Genomic DNA, 2,961 nt, shown 5'->3' with positions numbered 1-2,961 from the left:
AACTTATTGTTGAATTAAAAGTTTAATCTTAAAAGATATTTCGTGTCATTTTTTCAAAACAGGACTTTTAAGCGAAAATCTGAAGTATTCCGAAAAAAAATGTTCGCTTTATTTTTGAATTAGGAAAGCCTACCAACTTTTCAGTATTTGCTCAGGCAATCAATTCATTGTTTTTTTTTATTTGTAAGAAGTACTCGATTTCAGTTTTGTTGTTCAGTTGAGTAATAGTTTGAAGTTTTCGAAAGATTTTCAATTAAATGACTTTCCAAAATTAAAATCTTAATTATCTCAAAATTAAAAAACTGATGGATTACGTCTGAAATCATCATAAGTAAAGCTGTTCAGACCGCGCAAAACGTGGTATTTATTTTATTTATAAAGTAAATAATAAACAGGAGACTCAGAACCTTGCATACATCATGTCACACTTGAGGTAATTATTTTTGAAACGCTTTTATGTGGATGAAAAATTATCCTTTATTTTGTGAGCAAGTTATACCTGGCCTTGATAGAAAAAGATCAGCCGTCTAAATTATATACGCATCTTCAGAACGCCTATAAAATTCAGCTGTTCTCGTAGTTAAGTAAAAAAGTTCATATTGATTAATCAACGAACGCAAAGAAGGAAATATAAAAACATTCGTCTTGAGCATCAACTATCTTTCTTTCACCATTGAAACAGACTTAATGAGTACGATAAATTCAAGGTGCTGACTATTGGGATGGTGAAGGAGACAGTGGAATTACCAAACCTAAGTTCCTTACAATCGAAACTACTGGAGGATCTTATTTATCAGACATTAATTTATTGAACTGCCCCCATCAGTGCATTTCCATCAGCAGTGCCAGCGACACCACTCTTGACAATTTTGTTGTTGATGTTTCTGATGGAGATGACGTGAGCTTTTTCTTTTAACTTAGAGTGTCAGGTCTGAAAATGCTTGTTTAATAGAATGGTGGTCACAACACTGATGGAGATTCGACGTGTCTGGATCCACGGGAATAACCGTTAAGACCAGTGTCGTCAAAAATCAAGATGACTGCGTGGCTGTAAACCAAGGATCTGACATGGTTTTCAAGAATTTGACTTGCAGTGGAGGACACGGATTGAGTTTATCCGTCGGTCAAAGCACTTCTGATGGTTCAGTAAACACTGTAAAGAACGTCACGTTCTCTGATTGTTCTGTAACTAACTCTGCTAATGGCATCCATATTAAAACTCACTCTGATGCCGGAACTGGTTCCATTTCGGATATTACTTATATATATTATATTAAACTTTCAAGTAGGTTTGCTTGCCTTCTAAACCGCTAACTAAGATGTTTCACTACATATCTACTACAATTTTTAGAAATCACCAAATATGGCATCAATATTCAAGAAGATTATGAAGATGGTTCTGCCACCGGAAGTCCTTTAGGTAACATTCCAATTAGCAACCTGGAGCTGGAAGAAGTCACTGGAACCATGAGTGGCGGCTCCAGCAGCATGGCAGTATACATTCTTTGTGGAACCGATGGGTGCTCTGAGTGGAAATGGTCTGGTGTTTCCATCACCAATGCCAAGAAGGATAGCAGTTGCAATTTCACGCCATCTGGCTACAGCTGTTAACTAGCTTTGTTTTTTAAATAAACATATTACTTAGAAACTGATTGATTTAATTGCTCAGGTTGGGACGAGAAAATTTTGTAAAAACCTGAAGAATCTCAGAGAAGATGATGTACGGGCCGGGCCGTACCTTACTCATTATTTTTTGAAATATTTTTGAATACTTTTAGAATTAATAAACCAACCAAAGGAATTTCAACGTATTTTTACATTATGAGTTTACGTAAAATCTTTAGATTTAAATTGAAAATTTTGTTTACTTACATGGATTGGATAACGAGTTTCTAACATACTCCAATAAACAAACGATCTTATATTTATTTTCTATAAATTTTTGGTGGTAACTAAAAATGAAGCACACGACAACAATTTTGGTTTTAACTCTTGTTATCGGTGCTCCATATCCTTTGGCGCATTTTTACACTTTATATGACTTTATCTGAAAACAAAGCGCAATAAACAGTAAAATTTTGCATTTAAGAAAACGACGTTTTTATTTAGTGGAGATCTAGTTGTGGCGAAATTGAAAATTTGTTGTATTTAGGCATGTATCTCTACAATGCGTGCTACATTGTCTCGTAAAATATTACGTACACGGCCTTAATTACAAATTCTGAAAGAAATCCAGATGTTAATTTAAACATTTTGAATCGTGTGAATAAAACAAAATTTAATTTGAAAACATATTTTGAACAGCTGCTGTGACGAGCAGTCATCATCATCATAGAATATTTAATATATCGTTTCTTATTTGAAACAACAATCAGAACAGCGTCATTTTTCCAAAATATTGATTTAGCAGTTTTGGATTAAGTTTTATGGAATTTGATTACATTACTTTTAACAACGTAACTTAGTTTCTGACAGCATCAGAAGTTAGCGTTTCGGACTATTTTCAGAAAAATACATCCTCTACTATAGTCAGACTATATCCGTTACAAATTGGTGGCAAATTTTACTTTTAGATACTGAAATTTGAAAATTTTTTTTTTAGAATTCATTTAGTCAGAATAAATGCAATAGAAATACAGTATAAAAACATTTAGATAGTAAAAAAAACGATAGAAGTGAAAACTTCAACATGCGATGCAAGGCAGTAATAATTAATAGTATGAAATAAATATATTTTTTTCCTATTTTAGTAAAATAACATTTACAATATCGTGGGTTTCAAGCTAAAATCACCAAAAAGTCCAAAATTGACGTAATGTGTTTGGTTAGTTTAAAAAATTACTTATCTTTTTTAAGACTTAAAATTAAAAGACCAGATTATGAAACAAATAACCGCACAAATTAAAAGTGGATTAAACAACATTTTTTGGTAATTTTGATATAATTTTCGGGTCGGTGGAT

The 2,961-nt window shown here is 32.5% G+C and overlaps 1 protein-coding gene across 1 annotated transcript; it reads left to right on the top strand.

The window, feature by feature from the left end:
- Positions 1-700: 700 nt before the first annotated feature.
- LOC109540745 (polygalacturonase-like) lies at positions 701-1,611 on the top strand (the record flags this gene model as incomplete). The annotated part of the gene is given in 4 exon segments (XM_048662766.1): positions 701-898; positions 953-976; positions 979-1,285; positions 1,352-1,611. Coding segments are annotated over 4 exon segments (789 nt in total), but the record flags the coding sequence as incomplete, so codon positions are not given.
- Between the last annotated feature and the right edge of the window lie 1,350 nt (positions 1,612-2,961).

This window comes from Dendroctonus ponderosae, unplaced genomic scaffold, assembly GCF_020466585.1.
Source record: "Dendroctonus ponderosae isolate FM_Combo_2020 unplaced genomic scaffold, Dpon_F_20191213v2 Dpon_F_20191213_1123, whole genome shotgun sequence".
Lineage (NCBI taxonomy): Eukaryota > Metazoa > Arthropoda > Insecta > Coleoptera > Curculionidae > Dendroctonus > Dendroctonus ponderosae.
This window is presented reverse-complemented; position numbering and strand designations above follow the sequence as displayed.